The 22,181-nt window shown below is 38.5% G+C and overlaps 1 protein-coding gene across 1 annotated transcript in view; it reads right to left on the bottom strand.

The window, feature by feature from the left end:
• Window positions 1-22,181, bottom strand: part of ATP12A (ATPase H+/K+ transporting non-gastric alpha2 subunit) — a 32,883-nt gene that overhangs the window by 3,658 nt on the left and 7,044 nt on the right. Inside the window, exons 6-19 of the mRNA XM_072611649.1 lie at window positions 21,130-21,264; window positions 20,669-20,786; window positions 20,090-20,358; window positions 18,998-19,196; window positions 18,711-18,820; window positions 15,019-15,153; window positions 8,987-9,179; window positions 7,466-7,641; window positions 6,060-6,196; window positions 4,551-4,701; window positions 2,928-3,096; window positions 2,662-2,816; window positions 1,222-1,345; window positions 909-1,054 (exon numbers count right to left, since the gene is read on the bottom strand). Coding sequence (XP_072467750.1) covers window positions 909-1,054; window positions 1,222-1,345; window positions 2,662-2,816; window positions 2,928-3,096; window positions 4,551-4,701; window positions 6,060-6,196; window positions 7,466-7,641; window positions 8,987-9,179; window positions 15,019-15,153; window positions 18,711-18,820; window positions 18,998-19,196; window positions 20,090-20,358; window positions 20,669-20,786; window positions 21,130-21,264 — 2,217 coding nt within the window. The remainder of the gene's footprint in view (window positions 1-908; window positions 1,055-1,221; window positions 1,346-2,661; window positions 2,817-2,927; window positions 3,097-4,550; window positions 4,702-6,059; window positions 6,197-7,465; window positions 7,642-8,986; window positions 9,180-15,018; window positions 15,154-18,710; window positions 18,821-18,997; window positions 19,197-20,089; window positions 20,359-20,668; window positions 20,787-21,129; window positions 21,265-22,181) is intronic.

The raw sequence follows: 22,181 nt of genomic DNA, 5'->3' as shown, positions 1-22,181 counted from the left end.
ACTTTTTTCCCCTTTAGTTACTTCCCAGTAACTGCTTCACTCCATCACCTTTCATTTGTAATAGAGAAAACCAGTATATTGATCCTATGGTATTCCCTACCTATTGCTCACCACCTCTCAATCAAGAAGAAACATCGCATGATCACAGACCATGCATGACTTGGAAGTTAAAATCTTTCCATTGCCAGAGCTTGCTGCCATGAGAGTAACCATTTCTCCTTTTCTCCTCCCTGTCAGCTTTCATCTAGTTCTAGAATCATGATGGAATCAACTGGGTTGCTCTTCGGTATGTGTGTCAGTTTACTCCCTTACAGACTCCTATCTAGGAGAGGGAAAGGATCAAAGTGCTTTTTCCTAGGCTTTGTTGTCCATTTGTTTTTCACTTGTACCTGACTCTTTGTGACCCCATTTGAGGTTTTCTTGGCCAAGATCCCAGAGTGGTCTGCCATTTCCTTCTCCAGCTCATTTTACAGATGATAAAACTGAGGCAAACAGAGTTAAGTGACTTGCCAGGGTTACACAGATAGTAAGTGTCTGAGATTGGGTTGGAACTCAGGAAGCTGAGTCTTCTTGACTTCAGGTTCAGTACTCTAACCATTGTGCCATCAAGCTGCCCTCCTAGGCTATGAGCCACCAAATTTTTCTAGTGTATTCTCCCACCATTAGAATGTATGATCTCTGAGGGTAAAGATTGACTTTAGTTATGTCTATAACTGTTTTAATTCATTGAATTTGTATTCTACATACTTAGTAGTGTCTGGTGCATAGGAATTAGTAAATATCTCTTGACTTTTTTCTTCACTCATTGATCTAATAAGGTAGTCTTACTAGGGCAGTCCAGAGGATGGTGATTCAGGATCAATCAAGTCAAATGGGCAATAGAATGGAGAATTTTTGACCTCTCTTACCCATTCTTGTCCATAGCTGTCTTCAAGATCATTTATATTATCATCTTCCCATTCTGATCGTAAGAAAATGAGCTGGGCAGGTCTGAATCCTTGCTCTGCATAGACAGTGAAATAGGCAAGGAAGGCTCCCAAAGACTGCAGCATTCCTATGGAACATATAAGACATGCTAAGAGTTATGAATTCAAGGTATTCTCTTTCCACTTGTCCCTATCCAAAAAAAGAAAAAAAAGCTTATTCTCTGACCTAATTATAGGATAGGAACTTAGGAAAGACCTTTGATACCAAAACAATACATGAGAGATTTCAGCATACCTATATGTAGATAAGAATACAAAGCCAGCTGTTGATTCACCAATCTGTCCTTTTTCTTGTGGCGTGGTTTCCGGTTCATGATGTCACTCTCGGCTTTCTCATAGGCTAAGGCAATGGAAGGAATCTATGAAAGGGAAAGAAGATGATGAAACCCTGTCACTTGCTACTATCCTGTAGGTAGAACACAGCCCATTAATATTTAGAGAGAAAATAAAATAGGGTAAATAATGAACCCCAAGGCTCTAGAAGTAGCTTGGCTAGAAAAATTTCAAGCCTCCAAGCAGCAAGTCATTAACTATTAGTTTCAAAACAAACATCTCTAACTGTGATATAATGTATGAGCAACCCAGTATAATACTGCCCATAGAGAAGAAAGGACGGAAGGCTGGTGAGGGTCATTTCTCTCCCTTTGTCTCTAGTTTGTTCTCTATCATCTATTTAATCTTTATTTACATATTCCAAAATTATATGAATAATTTAGCCTCAACAAGGTTGCCTATTCTTCCACTATTCTCTAATTATTGTCTATTGCAGATTTAGAAAACTTCAGCCTAAAAATGTCTACTTGATATGTCCTAGTGTGAGTCAGGCTTCAGTTTCCTTATCTATAAAATGAAGACATTGAACTAAACAACCTCTATTCTCCCAGCTTTAGATTCATGATTCTATGAATTAATTTGATTTAGATGGAAAGATGACTAAGGGAAGTACAGGGACTTATTTTCAACATTTTTTCATTAGAACAAAAGATTACTAAAAATAGAAATAGTGCCATCTTTCACCTTTTCAGTTCATTTATCCCTCCATTCATTAGTTTTCCATTATACATACCTTTAGCAAATCTATACTTCTTTTTTAAGTAGGGAAGATTTAGTTGAACTGTCATATGTAAAGGAAGTATTTTCATCTTAAGAGTTTTAAGACGTCTGAGAATATTGTTATCTTTTGTTGAATTAAGAGAGCCTTGGATTAGTTAGGGGATTGTATCCTACTATATTTCTTGGGCCTCTTAAACATTTCTAGGCCCCTAAACTTTGGGAAGACTGTTTTGGCAATAGTTTCACTCATGATCCTTGATCATTTTCCCCAATTCAGGGATAAAAAAGCTGAGATAACGAGCCATACATATTGTTTGAGGTAAATGGAATGGAAAGCTCCATTCAGGAGAGAATTTACCTCATTACCCATTTCTTGCCAAGTTATTTAAGTCTCTTCAGGGGAAAGAAAACTCAGAAGGGAAAATGGTCCCAACAGTTTATGAGACCTGGTTCTATATTTTATTCCCTGGTACCCCAGGATAGAGTAATAAGCTCAATCTCTTGATAAGACATATAAGTTTCTTCAGAAGAAAGGAAATCTGAAGAAAAAATGGTCCCAAAAGTTTGTGACAATTGATTGTATAATTTATTTGATTCCTTGGTACCCCAGAAATCTACTTACAATATCAGTGCCTAAATCAATGAACAGGATGGTGATAGTACCGATGGGCAGGGGGACCCCAGCAATAATGAAGATCAGGAAAGGACAAAGCTCAGCAATGTTTTTGGTCAGGGTAAAAGCAATGGTTTTCTTCAAATTATCAAAGATTAGGCGACCTGCGAAGAATATGTTCTCTTTAGAAAGACTGCATTTGGTCCACAAGGTTAAATCAACCCTCTGTAAGGGTATATCTAAGATGTCTTTTGTATACAAGGGACCTTACTTACCTTCCTCTACACCTGTCACTATAGAGGCAAAGTTGTCATCCAGTAAGACCATGTCTGCTGCATTTTTTGCTGCATCAGAACCTGCAATTCCCATGGCAATCCCAATATCAGCCTTCTTCAGGGCTGGGGAATCATTGACACCATCCCCTGTCACCGCAACAACAGCATCCTAGAACAACATGGGATTCAAACTTTAAATCCAGTAACTCTGAGGAGTAGCCAAGCGATTGGAGTATTGATAAAAATAACATCCTTCATTTTCTCCTGAAGATAGGATGACCCTGTGTTCTGCAGTAACCTTTTCTGGGAAAAGGGTCATGTTTCTGTGTGATAGAAAATAAGCATTCACCAAGATTGTTTTAAACTAATGTATATAATAATGTGATAGAGGACAGAGATGGACATCTCCAGCTCTAGTGATAAAATAATGAACACAAGTTCTTAATTTTCCCTTAACTGTCTCTGCATCTGAGCACAGCCAAATGAATTCACTCAAGAGAGAATTTATAAATTAGAGAATGACCTTTAGAGGGCCACCATCTTCTTTAAACAGTAAGAAAGGAAAACTTGTTCCAAATCGAGGTGATGGGATATGAATGGAATGGCAATAACAAAAGGGACCATTTCAGAAAAACCTGGAAAAACTTGTATGAACTACAACAGAGTGAAGACAGCAAAACCAAAATGATTTACATAACACTGCAAAGACAAAAGGCTTTGAAATCATCACCACAATGATCCCCCGCTATTCCAGCAGACTGATGAGCATGTTCCTCACCTGACAGGTGGAGTCAATGAGATAGAACAAGATTTTTTTTTTTTTTTGGTTTTTTGGACATGGCCAATGAGGGAATTTGCTTTGTTTGAATATGAATATTTATTACATAAATTTAGTTTTTAGTTTTTGACTCTTTTTTTCACCAATGTGGGAGGAAGAGAAATATATATTTTTTGTGAATTGAGAAATTAAATATAATTTTAAAAGTTAAGAATAGGAGGACATACCTCATGTTTAAATGGAATATAGGGAACTTTCTTTTCCTGAAGTCAAATATATGTATGCTTCAGGAGCTAGGTGACACAGTGGAGTCAGGATAACCTCAGTTTAAATCCAGCCTCAAATTATTACTAGCTGTGTGATCTGGGCAAGCCACTTAACATGTTTGCCTCAATTTCCTCAACTACAAAAATGGGGCTAAAAATTAGACAATAACCCTAATTCAAGGGGTCATTGTGAGGATGGAATGAAATAATATTTATCAAGCTCTTAGCACAACTCATATAGAAAGCACTACATATATGCTAATTATAATGACTGGTTTTTTCTTTGTATTTCCAATGCTTGGCACAGGGCCTAGACTGCAGTAAATGCTTCATGAATGCTTGTGGAATTTCGTTGAATTTCCTTGAAAGAACCAGCCATTTATTTTCTGATGCTTATGAGGGAATCTCAGTTGTATTTTAGGGAAGAGCTTTCTGTTCTAACAAAGCCATACTAAATGGCAATCTGAAGGTGTCTGACTTGGACTCACCTGGGTGCCTATCAGTCAGGTAATAAATATTTGAGAAGCACCTGCTGTGTGTTAGCTACCTTGACCTCCTTTGGCCTCCCTTATCACTCACCTGTCTCTGACAGCCCTCCACAATGATCAACTTCTGTTGGGGAGATGTCCTTGCAAAGACAATTTCAGTGTGATTGATCAAGACCTCATCCAGCTCCTCCGGGCTCATCTCCTTCAGTTCCATTCCATTGACCACAGCTGCCTTTGCCTCCCTAGAAGGTCCAAAGCAATGCCCACTTAGCAAAAAAGGGCTAATGCTGAAGGGATTGTTCCTTGTTGAGAATACTCTGAGGTGACTAGTCCCTCACTTCTCTAATGCTCCCAACTCTTGCAAAATAGAGAAGCCTAGGTTCAATTATAGGCTTTGCCATCTCCATTCAAGAATGGGAAACAGAGTCTAGCAGGGGACTCATGTTGGAAACTTTGTAATGAATACTACCAAGTCTTTCCATTATAGAGGGGACCCCAAAAGGGCTGGCAGTGAGAATGTCTGGCTGTTCCCAGTGACTAGAATGCCCTCCCTTACCACCAGCTTCTGCCTGTTGAATTCCTACTTATCTTCAAAATCCCATTGCAATATTTTGTCTCTTCAGTGAAGCTTTCCCTATTTTTCCCAACTGGTGGTGACTATTTACATCCTTGGACCTCCTACTATATTGCTTATGTATTCTTTCATCTATGTATTATTCTGTATTCAATCCAACAAATATTTATTAAGTTCCAATTATATGTAAGGTAGTGTGCTTGGCACCAAGGATACAAAGGCAAAAGTCATTTCGTAAGAGCACAGGCAACTAAAGAGAACAGGAAAAGATTCACAGAGGTGGAATCAGAGAAAAATCTTGAACAAAATTGGGAATTTTTAGAAGTACATTTTAGATAGGTGAGACCACCTCTATAAGGAGGTTCTTAACCCTTTTTGTGTCATGAACCTCTTTGGTAATCTGGCAAAGCACATGGGGCAATTAGGTGGTGCAGTGAACAGTGCACAAAACCTGGAGTCAGAAAGACTCCTCTTCTGGAGTTCAAATCTGGCCTCAGACACTTACTAGCTGTGTGACCCTGGAGAAACTACTTAACCCTGTTGGCCTCAATTTCCTCATCTGTAAAATGAGCTGGAGAAGGAAATGGTAAACCACTCTAGTTTCTTTGCCAAGAAAATCCCAAATGAGGTCACAAATCATTGGAGATGATTGAAAATGACTGAACAACAAAGCCCATAGATTCTTTCTCAGGATGATGGTTTTAAATGCCTAAAAGAAATAGATCTCAAAAAACCAGTTATAGTGAGATGTAGCTACTAAGATTTTTTGAAAAAAATTCATGAACCTACATGTTAAGAACACCCTTTTAATCCTACTGTAGACCTAACATTGGATGAAAATACCATTTTTGGTGGCTTTCCTGAGCTTTTTAGAGGAAAAGTAATTATGTGTTTGCATGTGTATATAAACTGCCCCTCAGTGGCAGCCTAAGAGGCTCTAGACCCCAAAGCAGTGAGCCCCAAAACATTTCAGCTCTTTGGAATCCAAGGGGGCTGACTCACCTGCTGACTTACCATCCCACTTACCTTTTGTTAACCTGCTCCACGGGGACTTTAAGACGTTTTGCTATGTCTTCTACAGTCTCGCTATTGGCTGAAATGATGCCCACACTTTTGGCAATAGCTTTGGCTGTAATAGGATGATCACCTGTCACCATGATAACCTGAAGCGGGTGAGGAACACATATAACCAATGAGAAGTAGGCCCAGTAAAAGCAGAGAGACAAGTGAGCATGACTACTCTTGGGCGCAGCAAGAGCTGATAGGGCATAATCAGCACTAATGATGGATTTTCCCTTTGGGGGACCTTCAGCTGTGATGTCTATCTTTCCTCCCCACTCCCAGTACACGTTCCATGTATCTGCTGGCTCCAGTGTTTCTTAATTCTTTTCCTCTTTTCCACTTTATCTCTAGTGCAATTCTTATTTGTTCTTTTAGGAAAAAAAATCATGGAACATTCTCTGATTTTTTAAAAACTGCATATAAATGTGAAATTAAATATTCTAAAGGATCACAAAGAAATAGAATTAAGAAAATGCAAAAAACTACTATTGCCTTGGATTTATATAGCACTTTATAGTTTAAAAGGCTATTTTGTGTCTTGATATCAATATGTTAATCACAATAGCTTATAATTATGATATTTCATGGTTTGTAAAGCATTTAATCCTCTTTTTAGATGACGAAACAGAATTGCAGGGAGGTTAAGTGATTCGCCCCAAATCAGACAGCTAATAAATGTGGATTTGGGAATCGAGTCTTATGTCATAGTGCCAAAAGCAACCATTGATTTTAAAAAAAATGATCTTTCTTTTGTCTTTTCTTTCCTTGTCATGGTTCATGGGGGAAATATAATGGGATTCAGTAAGATAATCTATGTAAAGTACCTTGCAAACCACAGAAGTGTGTTACCCATGTGAGGTACTGCTATTTTTCAACATTCCTGTGGCTGTCTCCACTCCACCAGAGCAGGATATCAAGGTGTTAGCTAAACTAACTGCAACGAGAAGAAACTTCTCTACAGAATTCTCTGTGGTATCTTGAAAGGGGCCAATCACTAAAAACTTGACGTAGTTAACTTTAAAGGAATAAGGATTGAGGTCAGACCTGTACTTGCATCAAAAAGGAAATGTCCTCTACTATTGTAGATTGGTGTCCTTCTCTACAATTTATAGTAAAGCAAGTTGCCTACAGGACTGGGAAGTTATTAATATCTGCCCCAGGGTGACTTAAACAGTATGTATCAATGTAGCACTTGAGTCTGTTATATCTGAGGAAGGACTGGAACCCAGGTCTTTCTAACTTTAAGGCCAGCTCTTTATTCATTCTGCCATGATGCTTCTCAAATATAAAAGAGAAAAGAAACATACATGGGACTGGTAGAGAGGACTTTATTATAAAATTGAACTTCCTCAAAGGAAAAGTAATTCTACCTTGATGCCAGCACTTCGGCACTTGGCCACTGCATCAGGGACAGTGGATCGAGGGGGATCAATCAACGATAGTAGCCCCACAAAGCAGAGGTTAGAGGTGGGAAAGTTCATGGCCTCTACATCAAAGGGATAGGTATCTGGGAACTCATCTTCTGGCAAGTAGAGATGACAGAAACCTGGAATACATATGTATGGGGAACAAGTAGGAAAGACATCAATAAGAATCATAGGAAGATAAGAAATGAGAGACATTGCTTCCATACCACACAAGCACATGAAGGCAACAAAGTTCTTTTCTTGAATGGAAACTTGAATCCCTTCCCTGCACCTTCCTTAGAAAAGATGCAGTAGATATTTGAGGGAAAGGAATCTTATTAGGGATAGGATAGAGTCCTCTGATTATCACAAGGAGTATCTATCTAGTTCTAGGACTTTGTAAAAAGCCATTCCAGAATCAGGTTGAAAATTAGGTCAAAGAATCACAGATATTTAAGCTGAAAGAGAACTTATATGCCAACTAGTCCAACCTCCTCAGTTTGACACATAAGGAAACTGAGGTATAAACTTGAAACTTTCGGTATGAAAGCTCCTAAAAGCTACCCTTGTTGGGTTAAACAGGTGTGATGTTTAAAAATTTCCCCATTTCCCAGCAGCTGTAATGCTTTTGAGCTTCTTAAGAACTCTACAACTTGGGAAATCTCAGTATACTGCAAGATTAAATCTTCCTGGTGTATCTCATCAGTGCCCTCAACCTTTCTGATTGGACCCTGTGACTGGAGGGTTGGGCCACAGCCTCCAGGGCATCTCTTTAAGGAGGAGACTCAGCAGATTTTTCTTCCCATTTCTCAACCAGCTATATTATTTTTGGACTTCTTTAGAACTTTCCATTATGCCCTCGAGTGCTTCCTTCCCTTTGCCCCTTTTGTGTTGTCTTCTCTATAAGACTTTAGATTTTAAGCTCCCTGAGGTCAGAAATTATCTTTGGTTTTATTTGTATTTGTATCCCTAGTGCTAAGCATAGTGCCTACCACATAGTAGGTGTTCGATATTTATTGACTGATTAAAGGAGAGATTGCATGGTGATAAAATTTTGTCAGAAGTTTGTGTGTTAGGAACTCTCCATACAAATAAAATTGGTTCTCAACCAAAAATAAATAATAAAAAGCATAGACCATTCATTCAAGGATCCATGAGTTCATTGATAATTTCTGCATTAGAAAATGATGAAACATTAATAAAATCAAGGATCCTTGATGCATTTTTAAGAATATGTTTAAACATCTACCATATGCTTTCTTTCCTCCCACACACTCACCCCTCACAAACTCTAATGTTCTTTAGAAATACAAACTTCATCAATTCAGATTAATTTACTTCCATTGGAATCACTTTCCACTATTTTTAATAAGTTCATTTTTTCACTCATTTTTTCAGCTTATGCTGAAACTGCAATTTTTTTATTGCTGTAACTGCAATTGCCAGTGGTCCTTTCTTCTCTGTCCCATTCCCAGGCCAACTCACCCAGCACTCTCTCCCCTAAGCCTCCCAGCTCCATGTACGCAGTTTGGAAGGCCTCTGCATTGCTTTCATCAAGAGGTTGCTCCCGGCCATTGATCATGATGGTGCTGCATTTCTCCAGGATCCTCTCAGGGGCTCCTTTCATCACCAAGAGGAAGCGTTTGTTGTTGGGGTCATCTGTCTCATGGATGGAGAGCTGGGAGGAAGAAATTAAGTGAATGTGTTTAATGGGACACATCACTGTTACTGTCACTTCCAAGAGGCCTGAAGAGCACCTCCACAACTTGCCACACTTCAGGAGAAGGAAAATCATCTCTTATTCTTTGTACGCTTGGCCTCACTTCAGTGGAAACAGGAGGCATATCAATGTCCTTGATGTGCATGGAAGCCTCCTTCATTGATGGGATCAAGGAGCTAGAGCAGGAAGGGACCTCATTTTATAGATTTACATCTAAGACTTTTCACTCCACAGTTAGCACTCCTATTGTGACATGCTATTCAAAGCCCATGGTGATCTCTAGGATCCCTTGGTGTCTTCACTAGAAAAGGAGACTCAAACTTGGCCCCAACCTAAAGTTGCAGATAGCCTTTCATATGAGAAATCAATAGACCCAAACTGAAGCAGTTCCTTTCTCTAAAGAGGAAGTGAGGGAGGGCCGAACCAAGATGGGAGGGTAGAGACAAGATGGCAGAGTACAGGAAGCAACTAGCTGATCTTTCCCAACATTCCCCTTCAGCCAACTTTAAAATAATACCTCAAATCAAATTTTGGAGTAATAGAGCCAACAATAGGATAGAGTGAGATTTTTTTCAGTCTAAGACAACTTAGGAGATCAACAGAAGAGGTTGTGATGCCAAGATGGGGGCCAGCCTAGAGTATGGCACGAATATGAGCAGTGGGCCTTGGAGGCAGTCGAGTCAGGGGCAGCAGCAACAGCACTGGGAACCTAGAGATGGTAAGGAGGTTGGATAACTGATCAGAAAAAAAAATTACAGTCACCTTCTGTTGGCACTGGGGACAGCTGGTGAGAATTTGGCAATTATATTGCCCATGCACAATTCTGGGTTGTAGTTCAAGGGAGGAGAGGAGTGCTTGTGGCCAGTCACAAAGGAGCAATGGCCTTGATCACAGTTCCAAGACAGAGAGGAACATCAGTGCTTGTGGTTGTAGGCGACCAGTGGCACTTCTTGGATAAAGATCAGAGTGAAGACCAGGAGAGCAGTAACCACACCTCTCTCTGGATCACACTGCCTTGGAAGCATTGAAAGCTTGCAGACCCCCAGAACTAGCTCTAAAACAAGAATGTGAAAAAACCTATAGCTTGAGACATGGTTTTCCCATCCCCAGGTGAGCAGAATCCAACTTTAACATAAAGCTCAAAGTCAAGGCTGGAAAAATGAACCACCACCACCAATAATAATAATAACAACAACAGCAGCAAAGAACTTGACCATAAAAAGAGGAGATCAAAACAGAAACTCAAAACCAAAGTTTTTAAAGAAAAATGCTAATTTAACTCAATCCCAATAAGAATTCCTGGAATATCCAAAGAAAGAGATGAGTGGTAGAAGAAAAAAATAGGAAAAGAAATTATAGTGATGCAAGAAAATTATGAAAAGAGAATTAGTAGCTTGATAAAAGAGGTATAAAATTTACTTAAAAAAAAGAACTTAGAAAGCAAAATAGGTCAAATGGAAAAGGACATACAAAAACTCATTGAAGAAAACCTTCAAAAATTAGAATTGGGCAAGTGGAAGCTAATGACTCTATGAGATATCAATAACAGTTAAAGTATAAAAATGAAAAAAAGAGGAAAATGTGAAATCTCATTAGAAAAACAACTGATCTGGAAAATAGATTGAAAAGATATAATTTAAGAATTTTTGGACTTCCTGAAAGCCATAATCAAAAAAAGAGCCTGGACATCAAATTTCAAGAAATTATAAAGGAAAATTGCCCCAATATCTTAAATCCAGAGGGCAGAATAGAATTGGAAAAAATCCACTGATCACCTCCTGGAAGAGATTCCAAAATGAAAACTCCTAGGAATATTGTAGTCAAATTCCAGAGCTCCTGGGTAAAGGAGAAAATGTTGCAAGCAGCCAGAAAGAAATGATTTAAATATCATGGAGTCACAGTCAGGATCACACAAGATTTAGCAGCTTTCATGTTAAAGGATTGGAGGGCTTGGCACGTGATAAAAGCAAAGGAGCTAGGATTACAACCAAGAATAACCTTCTCAGAAAAACTGAGTATAATCCTTCAGGGAAAAAATGAATATTTAATGAAATAAAGAAATTTTAAACATTCCTGATGAAAAGGCCAGAGCTGAGTAGAAAATTTAACATTCAGAAATAGAAGACTCAAGAGAAACTTAAAAAGGTAAACATGAAAGAGTAATCATAAGGGACTCAATGAAATTATACTGTTTATACTTCTATATGGGAAGAGGATACATGTAACTCTTACGAAATATTTCATTATTTGGGCAATTAGCAGGAGACTACAGAGACAAAGGGCCTGAGAGTGAGTTGATTATGTTGGGATGATCTCCCCCACTCCCTCCCCAAAGGGAAGGGGTATGAAAGAGGGATGCGCTAGTAACAGGGGCAAGGGAGAGGTAGATATAATTTTCCTCACATAAAGGAGGCATGGCAAGGAAGAGCTTTTACAGTAAAGGGGAAAATGGAAGGAGGAGGGTGGGCAGTGCTTGAATCTCACTCTCATTAAAATGTGTTCAAAAAAGAGAATACATCCACACACTCAGTTGGGTATAGAAATCCATCTTGTCCAATAGAGAAATAGCGGGGGGAGGGAGAGAGAGAGAGGGAGAGAGAAGGAGAGAGAGAGAGAAAGAGAGAGAGAGAAAGAGAGAGAGAGGGAGGAAGGGAGGGAGGGAGGGAGGGAGGGAGAGAGAGAGAGAGAGAGAGAGAGAGAGAGAGAGAGAGAGAGAGAGAGAGAGAGAGAGAGAGAGAGAGAGAGAAATGGAAGACAATGGAATAGAAACCAGAATCCCAACAATATGTTGTAATTTACCAGACACACTCTTGAAACAGAAAGACACACATACAGAGTTAAAATAAAGGGCTGGAGCAGAATGTATTACAATTCAGCAAAAGTAAAAAAGGCAGGGGTAGCCATCATGATCCCAGAGAAAGTAAAAGCAAAATTAGACCTACTTAAAAGAGGTAATCAGGAAAACTATATTTTCTTAAAGATACGGCAGACAATGAAGTAATATAATTTTTTTTCTACAGCAAGTTAATCTGATAAAGCTTGAGCAAAATTTATAAAAATAAGAGGCATTTTTCAATCGATAAAATGTCAATGGATATGAAAAGGTAGTTTTCAAAAGAAGAAATCAAAGCTATCTATGGTCATATGAAGAAATGCTCTATTGATTAGAGAAATTCAAATTGAAAAAACTCTGTGGCACCACCTCACACATATCAGATATGACAAATGCTGGAAGGGTTAGTGAAAATTGGTAGACTAATAAACTGTTGGTTGAGTTGTGAACTGGTCCAATCATTCTGGAGAACAATTTGGAACTGTGTTCAAAGGGCTATAAAAATGTACATACCCTTTGACCTAGCAATCCCACTATTAGATCTGTACCCTAAAGAGATCAAAGGAAAAGGGCCTAAATATACAAAAAATATTTATAGCAGCTCTTTTTGTAATGACAAATAATTGGAAATTGAGGGGATGCTCATGAATTGAGGAATGACCGATCAAGTTGTGGCATATGATTGTGATGGAATAATACTATACTATAAGAAATAAAGGTGGGGAGGGTGGTTTCAGAAAAAACCAAAACCAAACTATGGCAAGATCTGTATGAACTGAAACAAAGTGAAGTGAGAACAGAAGATCATTATGTACTGTAATAGCAATGTTGTAATGATGATCAACTGAAAAACTTGAGTACTGTGATCAATACAGTGACCCAAGACAATTCCAAAGGACTCATGATGAAAAAGAAAATGCTATTTACAGAGAGAGAGAGAGAGAGAGAGAGAGAGAGAGAGAACCAGTAAATTCTGAGTATAAACTGAGTTATCATTTTCTAGCTCTCTTTATTTTTTGTTTTTGTTTTTTTTTTGATATGGGTAATATAGATTCATGTTTTGCATGATTTCACATGTATAATTGATATAATTTTATTGGCCTTTTCAGTGGGTGATGGAGGGGTGGGAGAGAAGAAGAAAATTTGGAACTCAAAATAAAACAAGAATATTTATAATATATGATAAATTAAATTTTTTAAAAAAGATGAAGCAAGGTCCTTTTAGGTTGTGGCACAAATTCCACTGAAATTCGTACCTAGGGATAAATTATCTACTGCAGTTTTCATAGTAGCAGTAGGCATCTACTTGTGTGATCCCTTCCTCTATTCCAGGTTTCAGGCTATTCTTACAGACATTGGGCCTTAGGTCTGTAGTCACACCATTAGAGCTGGACATTGTTTCTTTGTGGCATAGAGAACTGAGACCAGCAAAGATTCCCTCTGCTTCTTTCCATCTATGAAATGACCTACATGTTGATATATTTGCAATGGTCTCATTATATTCCATTAGGGCCTCCAAAACAGTAACCAAAACAGGAGGGAAATACAAGGTCCTGTCAAGAGATGTAACATTAAAAAAAGAAAAAGAAATTCTGAAAATGCAGAGACTTAAATTCCATTAGTTTTTAGTCTAGTTAAATTCACCAGGTGCTCTTTCTTTTCAGCCCACTATCAACGAAGAGAATCTTATATATGTATATTCTGTCTGACCAGTGCCTGGGAGAATGGTACCACCAAGATAAACATCAACCTAAACTCATTTAATTAAGTACCACCAAGGTAAACATCAACCTAAACTCCTTTAATTAAGCATATTTTAGGGGGTTGGAAAAGAAGTGTATGTTTATATGTATGAGAGGAGGGTTGGGAAGGGGGAAGGAATTTTTACTTTACTACTCAATTCTACTTTGTTCCAGACTAAGCAAGAAAGCCACCAATGGAATTTCTAACATTAACTAGGCTTTTCTCACACTACCAGCTGCCCCAACACTTTGGGCTCTCAAGAGTGATTTTCATTCCCATTCCAACATGAAGGAGACAGAGGCAGTCAAGTCTTTGGACACCGCTGAAGTAAAAGGACCAATTTCTACTAGGCTGATTTCCTGAGATATTGGCAAAAAAAAAACACAAAAAACAAAACAACCCCACAGATTCCTAGAAATTCAACTGCATGGAATGGGATGAAATCTAGAACCATCCTGATTTGTCCACAGATTATACACATCCTATCAGAAAGGGTATTTATTTGTTTCTATCTAACGTGTAGTCAACTGATTCTGTCTTTTGAGATTTTTTTAAAAAGCATTTTATTTTAAATTTATGAAATAAAATAAACATTTCCATAACACTGCATAATTCAAAAAAGATTGTACATGAAACTACAACTCTATTATGCACAATTTGCTATTCCTTTAAAATATAAAGTTAACTTGTATATTTTTTTATTTTTTTCTTCTCTTCCCCCAGAGATAGCTACCATTAGAAACACATACGTGCTTGTGTGTGTGTGTGTGTACAAACATACACATATATATGTAAAATCATTCTATTTATACTTCTATTTATCAGTTTTTTCTCTGGAGGATGATATTGTATTCCTTCATATATCCTTTGTTGCTAATTTGGGTATTTATAATAAAATGATTTATTCACTTAAAGTTGTTCCTAAAACAACATTGCAATAGAAACCAAAATCCCCCAGTCCCTCAGCACCAGAAACTAAGACAGCACCAGAAACTAAGTATACATGGATGGACGATTGCAGGGAGACCCACATTCTAGTTTCTCTAGACTTATCCTTCTTTACCTACTAGGCTTCTGGGAAAATAATAGCCAAAGTAGCCTTTATTGGAGATTATCAGCTCATATTCCTCAGGCTCTAGACCTACGAGGGCATTTAGTAATTGTAGATAAGAATACCATTAGGCTAAGAAATAAAATCCCTGGTCAGGAGGCAAAACCCACCTGGAATTTGTTGGTGGAATTAAAAGGGATTTCAGCCACTTTTCTGTTTCTTTTTCTTCTTTCCATCACATCACCCATGGTGACTTCTGAGAACTTCAGGAGGGCAGTTTCTGAAGCATCTCCCATGACGATTTTCTAGATTTAAAGAAAAGGTTAAAGCAAATATATCGTTATAAACCATATTCTGGCTCTTCCATAACATTTAAAATTAACCTATGTATTTACTGCCTTCCTGACACATGGTTGTTTGTTTGTTACCCTTTTTTCTCAAAGAGTACCAAAATGACACCATCACGCTGAAGTTAAGTTTCAATGTGTCTTACTGTGACTAATCAGACCAATACAATCTCAGAATGCTCTACCACAGGTCAGACACAAATAGTTTGCGTGAACATTTGGGGTCAATTCTCTAAATCTGAGCATCCTGTTTTTCCTTTGAGCTGTTTCAATTCTGGTTTGTTCATCAAGCACAGCACCTTCTCTAATGTGAGCATGCCATACTGAGTGGTCCTGTGTCTGCCATATGCTGAAGTATTGGAGGTAATAAGGGAGAGGGGAGAAGATGATCCTTGACCTCAAAGCCTCTAATCTTATTGAAGATAAAACAAAAATAAATGAGATAAAATAATATGATTAAACACTGAATTGTGTTTTCTAGACAATAAGGTTAGAGAAAGGGAGGGATCAAAAAAGGGTAGAGTAATTGAGGTAGGAAAGGTTTTCCTTAATGGTGAATTGAAGCTAGGCTTAGGAATGGCAGAAAGGAGAAATGAAGTGGAAAAAAAGGAAAAAAAGTGAGTTATGAAGAAAGAAACAAGGCTGGCACATTGCCATTTAAGACAGTAATGAAATAGGCTTGACTAAAGTTGTAAAATAGTGGAGAAACAAGTTTGAAGAGGGCAGGGTGGGGTCATGTTACAGAGAAGCTTGAAAACCAGGCAGAATTTAGATGATATAAGGAGACACTGAAGAATGAAAAGAAGGAAGAGTAGGATGAAAATATTGCTTAAGGAATATAAGTCTGGCAGTGGGATGGAGGAAGGATTAGAATAGCAGGAAACCAAAGTCCAATAGCCCAGTTAGGTGACTGCCATAGCAGTCTGGGTAAAAGGTGATGAAGGCAGAACCCAAGCAATTAGAGGTGAGAGACATTTTACAGGGGAAAATGGTATTTACAGTCACCCTGCAGATATAGAAAATGAAGGAGAGAGCCAAAGGCTATTCCAAAGTTAGGGCTTGAACGACAGAAGGAATGTGGTGTTGAAAAACACAAGGGAAATTTAGATGGAAACTTGTCCGTTGCCTCTGTATCTCTGTATCTGTTCTGTATTGTTGGGCAAGTTTTAACCTTTTTGAGTCTAAATTTCCTTTCAAAATATCAGTGAATTGAACTAAGTGATCTGTTTTTTGAGAAATGAAGATATAAATTCACCATGAAATAAAACTTTTCCCATCTTTACCACTCCATTTTTGTGGATGTCCCCTTAAACTTACTGTCTAGAAAACACAGTTCAGTGCTTAATTATATTACTTATCTAATTCATTTTTCTTGTATCTTCATTGAAAAGTGGAGGAACTTAATCTTGGTTTTTAAATATGTTGCTGTCAGAGTAGGTGAGAGTGGGTTGTTGAGGTGGCAATATCTATTAATTATTTGGAGGATACATATGAGACAGAAACTTGGGTTAGATAAGACTGGGCATTAACATTTAGGTGAACACAAAGGCCTGGGAACTAAGCTTTGGGAAAAATACCCATAGCGACGGTCAGAAGGAGGATGCACATTAAAAGGCAACAGAGCACAGTGGGAGAGGAAATAAGAGGAGAAACTAAGGCAATTTCAACACAACAGTTTCAGTGAGAAGTAGAGAATGAACCACACTCTAGCATGCCAGTGTTCACAGCTGGACATCCTGGATGAGAATAGCTCTAGATTCTATCTGATGGATACCTTAAAAAAAAAACTAGACCTATGATTCTATTGAGGTAAACAATTCTATCTATTAATGAAGATTAGCACCTGTTATGGTGGTTGTCCTTCATATTCAAAGAGCACCAAAATGACTTCATTATGTCAGGGTTAATATAAAGAACATGTGTCTGACTGTGCCCGATCAGATCAATACAAACTTGGAAGTCTCTAACACAGGTTGGGCAAAATAGTCCATATGAACATTTGGAGTGAAGATGTCTCTACATTTGCACATCTCACATTTCCTTTGAGCTACTGTAATTCTGCTTTGCTCATAGAGGACAGCACCTTCTCTGATGAGGGCACATCATGCTGGGCAGTCCTGTGCCAGTGTCTCCCATGTGTCACAATCAATTCTAAAGTTTTTCAGGGAGACCTTAAGAGTGTCCTTGTATTACTTATTTTTACCATCATGTGAGCACCTGCCTTGTTTGAGTTCTCTATAAAATAGATTTTTAGGCAAATTTGCTATGCAACTACAGTCTTATAGAATTCAGACATTTCTGAATGACATAGTAGAGAAGCATTTTCCTTATCACACCAACTTAGATAAACAGAAGTTAAGAAAATACAATGTTTTATAAAGCCATGTTCATTTGTGACTCATTCTTCTGCTCAAGAAACTTCATTGGTTCCTAGTATTGTATCCTAGTGTACAATACAAACTCTTCTAGTTGGCATTTAAAATCCTTCATAACCTGGCTCCTTATCCCAACCTATCCTTTCTGGTTGATTTCAAGTTACTATTCTTATCAGTTATTATGACCAACGTGGACTGTTTACTGCTCCCCTCAAATAGCATTCTCTCTCATGTTTTTGCTTTTGATAGATTGTCTCTCAGGTCTGAGACCCACTCACTCTTCAATTCTGACTCCTGCTCCCTTTTGTTTCCTATAATTGTCAGCCCTAATATTGTCATTAGATGGGATCTTTCTCTATTCCCCCAGTTGGTAGTGCTTCTCCCTTATTTTTTTTTATATTTATCTTTGTACATGTAATTTTCCCCCAGTAGAAAGTAAGCTCTTCTTGTTCCCTTAGTGCTTAAAGGAGTAAATACTTAGTAAGTGCTGAATTCAATGGTTTAGTTGAGTCTTGGAGGAGCAAATAGGATTTACATAGAAAGCTATGTAAATTGGAGATTTACATTGGAGAGCAAGATCATATTGAGCCAGTATTCTGGGTCCTACTCAGTGGGAGAAATGATGAATTGCAGCCTTTTTTAGTTCTTTTAAGGTCTGACTCATCACAACCCCATGGACTTCTCAGTCCATGAATTTTTCTTAGAAAAGATGCTGACTGGAGTGGTTTTTCATTTCTTCCTTCAGTGGTAAACAGAGGTTAAGCGACTTGCCCAAAGTCACAGAGCTAGGAAGTTTCTGAGGCTGGCTTTGAACTCAGGACTTCTTGACTCCAAGTTCAGGGCTCTATCCGTTACATCACCTAGTTGCTTTGTTCAAACTACTAACAAACACAAAATTTCAAAGTCTGTATTTTAAGAGCTCTTTTGGTTTTTCTTATGACTCTACAAAGCAAAGTGAAATGTAGTCAAAGTACTACTTTGTCACTTGACTAGATAACATGTTGGCAATTCAAACTTGTTCTTATATATACTAACTTCTTTCCATCCTTTTAAGCGACACCACAGCTGAAGGGGATAGAAGACATCAAGATGACCTGGAGATTGACTTTGATGTCACACTTCAATGAGCAAAAGTCTTACCTTCATGATAGGGACACTTTCCTGTCCTGGTCTGAACTCAGCTCGGTTGCACAGTGTTACAATCTTGGATAAGGAGGCCCAAGTTGCAGAACTTTGGTCAAAGAGCTGGTCTGGAAAGCAAGAGAAACAAAGATGTAGCACATAGAAGACTGCTGTGGGAGAGGAGAGTGAGTCTGTACACCACAGGGTCCAAGCAAATCTCAGGAACAGTCTGCTCACCCTATCAGGATTGGCTTGAACTTCCCATGCTTAGTCCCATATCCTTGGGATTTCTTCCAAAGCCTCACCTTTTTGATCTTCACTTGTATCAGCCTGATAGACTTGGTTGTCAAACCATAGATGCGCCACAGTCATTCTGTTTTGTGTTAAGGTCCCAGTCTTGTCAGAGCAGATGATAGAAGTGGAGCCCAGAGTTTCCACTGCTTCCAGGTTCTTCACCAGACAGTTCTTCTTGGCCATTCGTTTTGCTGTCAGGGACAGACTCACCTGGAAATGAAAGAAGGAAAGAAATAAAAACCCCAATGAACCAAAATGATAGAAGACTTTTGCTTAACCATTACTATAGAGACCACACCTTGTCCCATCTTTGATGAATAACCATGCTCAATATTTGTGCCTGGATGAATTTCTGGGAAAATAAATAGTAATAGTTTGTAGAAATTTTGGTAGGTTGAATGATGCCAAGGGAGGTTTTTTTTTTAAAGGCAAACAAAAGTCCAATTTTGGTTCTTTCTTCCTTTGAATAAAATGATCCCCAATGATTGAGTATTTAAGGAAGGTCATCAAGTTTATGCCATATGGATACAAACCACCATTTGATCATGGATCAATTTCAGCAACTATGCAGCTCTACAAAAAAGACTATAAGAAAGCTGCTGGATTTACTTGTGTCAAAGTGAACATCCTAAAGTACTCATCTCATACTCTGGGTCTTCAAGGAGCTATTGTGTATCATTTTAATAATTGACATCTCAAAATCTTTTGGTTTCTGTTGACCCTGGAAATTTCAAAGACACTCTAGTATCCACTATCTTATACCTCATTTTACAAATTGAGTCTAGGTAAGAGAACACCATACAGACTGATTTACAATTTCTTTGCATCTTCTGTCTTGTTTCTAGGAGAAAGTACAGCAGCTTACTTTAACAGATCTCCTGAAAAGGAAGACTAATACCTTATAATCTTGCATTTCCAATTTTGAAACTATTCTAATTAATCCTATTTGACCCTCCAAGACTCAATCCATGTGAAATATTCATTATTGTCCCCCATGGGAAAATAATTCCACTTTAAAACCTAGAGATAACATAACATACAGATCCATGATATACAGAGTAGAGGGATCCAGTCCGAGAGCATAGATCACATCATGGACTTACAGTGACAGCAGCCAGAAGACCCTCTGGCACATTGGCCACAATGATGCCAATGAGGAAGATGATGGATTCTAGGACTGGGTATTTCATGGATACTGCAATGATGAAGAAGATGACACCAAGAGAAACAGCCACCCCTGCCACAATATGGACAAAGTGCTCAATTTCAATGGCAATTGGTGTCTTCTCATTCCCAACACCGGAAGCCAGTGAGGCAATTCTTCCAATGATGGTACGGTCACCTGTGTTGATGACCATGCCAGTTGCTGTTCCTGCAAGGAAAGTATATGGATGATGTTTCAGGAGATCTTGCCTGTTATGGATAGAGAATGCTTGGGCTTCTGTCTTCATACTCTGGCCTGACATAACTGGCCAAGTAGGCATTGCCCTGATCTGAAGAACTGCATAGTCTTAGATCAAGTGCTGGCATATTAGGTACAACTATGTTGTTGTTGTTGTTGTTGAATTCCCTTTGGAAAAAAATCTGTATGAAGCAGTGGGAAGGAGACCAAAAAGTAGAGACTGACCAGAGGGACCCTAATTTTCATGGAATGCTTGCTACTTATATCTCGCCAGACCTACCTTCCAGGCAGGTTGTAGAGTAAAAGCCAATGTTCTTTGTCTCCAAAGGATTCTCATGGGTAAAATCACAAGATCGAGACTGAGGATCTGATTCCCCAGTAAGAGATGAATTATCTACCTGTGAATGAATTCAATTCAATTTAAGAAACATTTGTTAATGTGTAATGTATAAGGCATAGTGGTAGGTATTGAGGTTATACAGACAAAAAATAGTGTGAACCTTCAAAGAGCTAACTTTATAATGAGAGGTAAAAGAAACAACATGCACACAGTTTAATAAATACAAAATATATATTAAATAAGGTAATTTCATGAAAACAAATCTGAGAAAGGACTAGAGTCAGTTACTTTGGCTCTCTTTCCCATTTGGTGTAGCCAGGAAAGAGTATTAGGTGAAGCTGTAGGTTACAGTAAGTAGGACTAGATCCACCATCCTTAGAAGGTATCATATTAGCACTTACTTTACATCCATGTGAGGTCAGGATCCTGATATCAGCTGGGATCTGGTCTCCACCTTTAATCTCTACTATATCTCCCACAACCAGCTGCTCTGCAGGGATCTCCTTCTTTTCTCCATCTCTGATGACAAGGGCTTGCTGTGAAATGAAAATGTAAAAGAAACTTCAGAACCTGATGACATCTTCTTCATCTATGTCCTTGGGTCTGGATGCTCATGATCAGGGGGAATGGCAGCTATAAATTGTAGTTAAAACTAAAAACTAGCATTTCAATAGTGCTTTAACATTAGCAAAATTCTTCATGATATCTCATTTGATTTGCACAACAACCCTAAGATGTAGATGCCATTACTGTCCCCATTTTCTAGATAAAAAAACCGAAGCTGAGATACGTCAAGTGGCATGTCTGGGTCACAAAACTAGTGTTTGAGGCAGAATTTCAACTTGAGTCCTCCTGGTTTCAAGTCCAACATTCTATCCATTATGTTACCTCTCTGCCAGTAGGGCAATTTTTCTTACGCCCTGAAGGCCTCTAAATAAAATAGTGCACAGGGGGACTAGATAACATCCATAGAAGATTTGAGGTGGGTTGCAGGCTTGACAAAGAGAGAGAACAACAGGGACCTGCCGGTATTGTAGCCAGCTATAGTTTAGGAAGAATCTTAGATTGAACAGTGAAGATATAAGCCAAAATCCAGGAAGCTCAGAGGCCAAGTAGAATGCCCTCATTATACAGCTGAGACTGGAGGCTCAGAGAAGTGATTGGTCTAAGATCACACAGCTAGGAATTATCTGAGGTAAGATCTGAAGCCAAGTCTTCTTGACTCCAAGTCTAGTACCCCACCCCTGATGGCATGTTGTTTTTGTGTGATATGTCACAATTGTACCAGTGATGACCTTTATTCTTCCCTTCTTTATGCAAAGAAGGAACCCCACTACCTTTTCCCTCCCCCAGTGAAGGTTGACAGTTCCTTTGGCCATTGTGGAGGGAAATGGTCAGTTTCAAATAATACAGAAAACCTGCCATAGGAAGACCATTCAATACACAATGGGAA

This window comes from Notamacropus eugenii, chromosome 5 (assembly GCF_028372415.1).
Source record: "Notamacropus eugenii isolate mMacEug1 chromosome 5, mMacEug1.pri_v2, whole genome shotgun sequence".
In the NCBI taxonomy this organism is placed as follows: domain Eukaryota; kingdom Metazoa; phylum Chordata; class Mammalia; order Diprotodontia; family Macropodidae; genus Notamacropus; species Notamacropus eugenii.
The sequence above is the reverse complement of the archived record's forward strand: the minus strand, read 5'-3'. Positions and strand labels throughout refer to the sequence as shown.